Source organism: Sinocyclocheilus rhinocerous, unplaced genomic scaffold, assembly GCF_001515625.1.
Source record: "Sinocyclocheilus rhinocerous isolate Xijiao unplaced genomic scaffold, SAMN03320098_v1.1 scaffold8684, whole genome shotgun sequence".
Lineage (NCBI taxonomy): Eukaryota > Metazoa > Chordata > Actinopteri > Cypriniformes > Cyprinidae > Sinocyclocheilus > Sinocyclocheilus rhinocerous.
Window position 1 is genome coordinate 15,810 of NW_015646532.1, and position 442 is coordinate 16,251.

At 35.1% G+C, this 442-nt stretch overlaps 1 protein-coding gene across 1 annotated transcript in view; it reads left to right on the forward strand.

Moving 5' to 3' along the window:
• Positions 1 to 442, forward strand: part of LOC107707927 (WAP four-disulfide core domain protein 2-like) — a 6,277-nt gene extending 5,835 nt beyond the window's left edge. The window contains exon 5 of the mRNA XM_016512054.1: positions 431 to 442. Within this exon, the coding sequence (XP_016367540.1) occupies positions 431 to 442 (12 nt within the window). The remainder of the gene's footprint in view (positions 1 to 430) is intronic.

Here is a 442-nt window from a genome sequence, read left to right on the forward strand (position 1 = left end):
TTAAATACCCTCTATCTCTGTTAAAGTTTTTAAAGCATTTTATACGCATTTCACGTCCGTATGATTTTTCCTCTAAAACACAAAAACGAAAATTGAAATTGATATTTTATGCTTTGTGAATTGCCAACCCTTCTCCATTCTGTAGATATTATGGAAGGATATTCCAGACTATTTTCAAAAGGAATTGTAAATTGCATTTTCATTTGCGTTTTCCATATGTGGATGCATAAATTGACATTATCCAAAAGCTTTTGCGAACGCACAGTGACTGCCACATTTCAAATGAAAAAGCAAAGTCCAGAGAGTTATGAGCCTGTCATATTTAAATAGCAATATTAATTACCACGTCTGCGTTTTCACTCTCTCTCTGCGTCGCACATGTAACCTGCCAAAGCTCAAATGGAATTGCAATTTCTTTTGCATTTGGCAGCTTTCCGTGTAG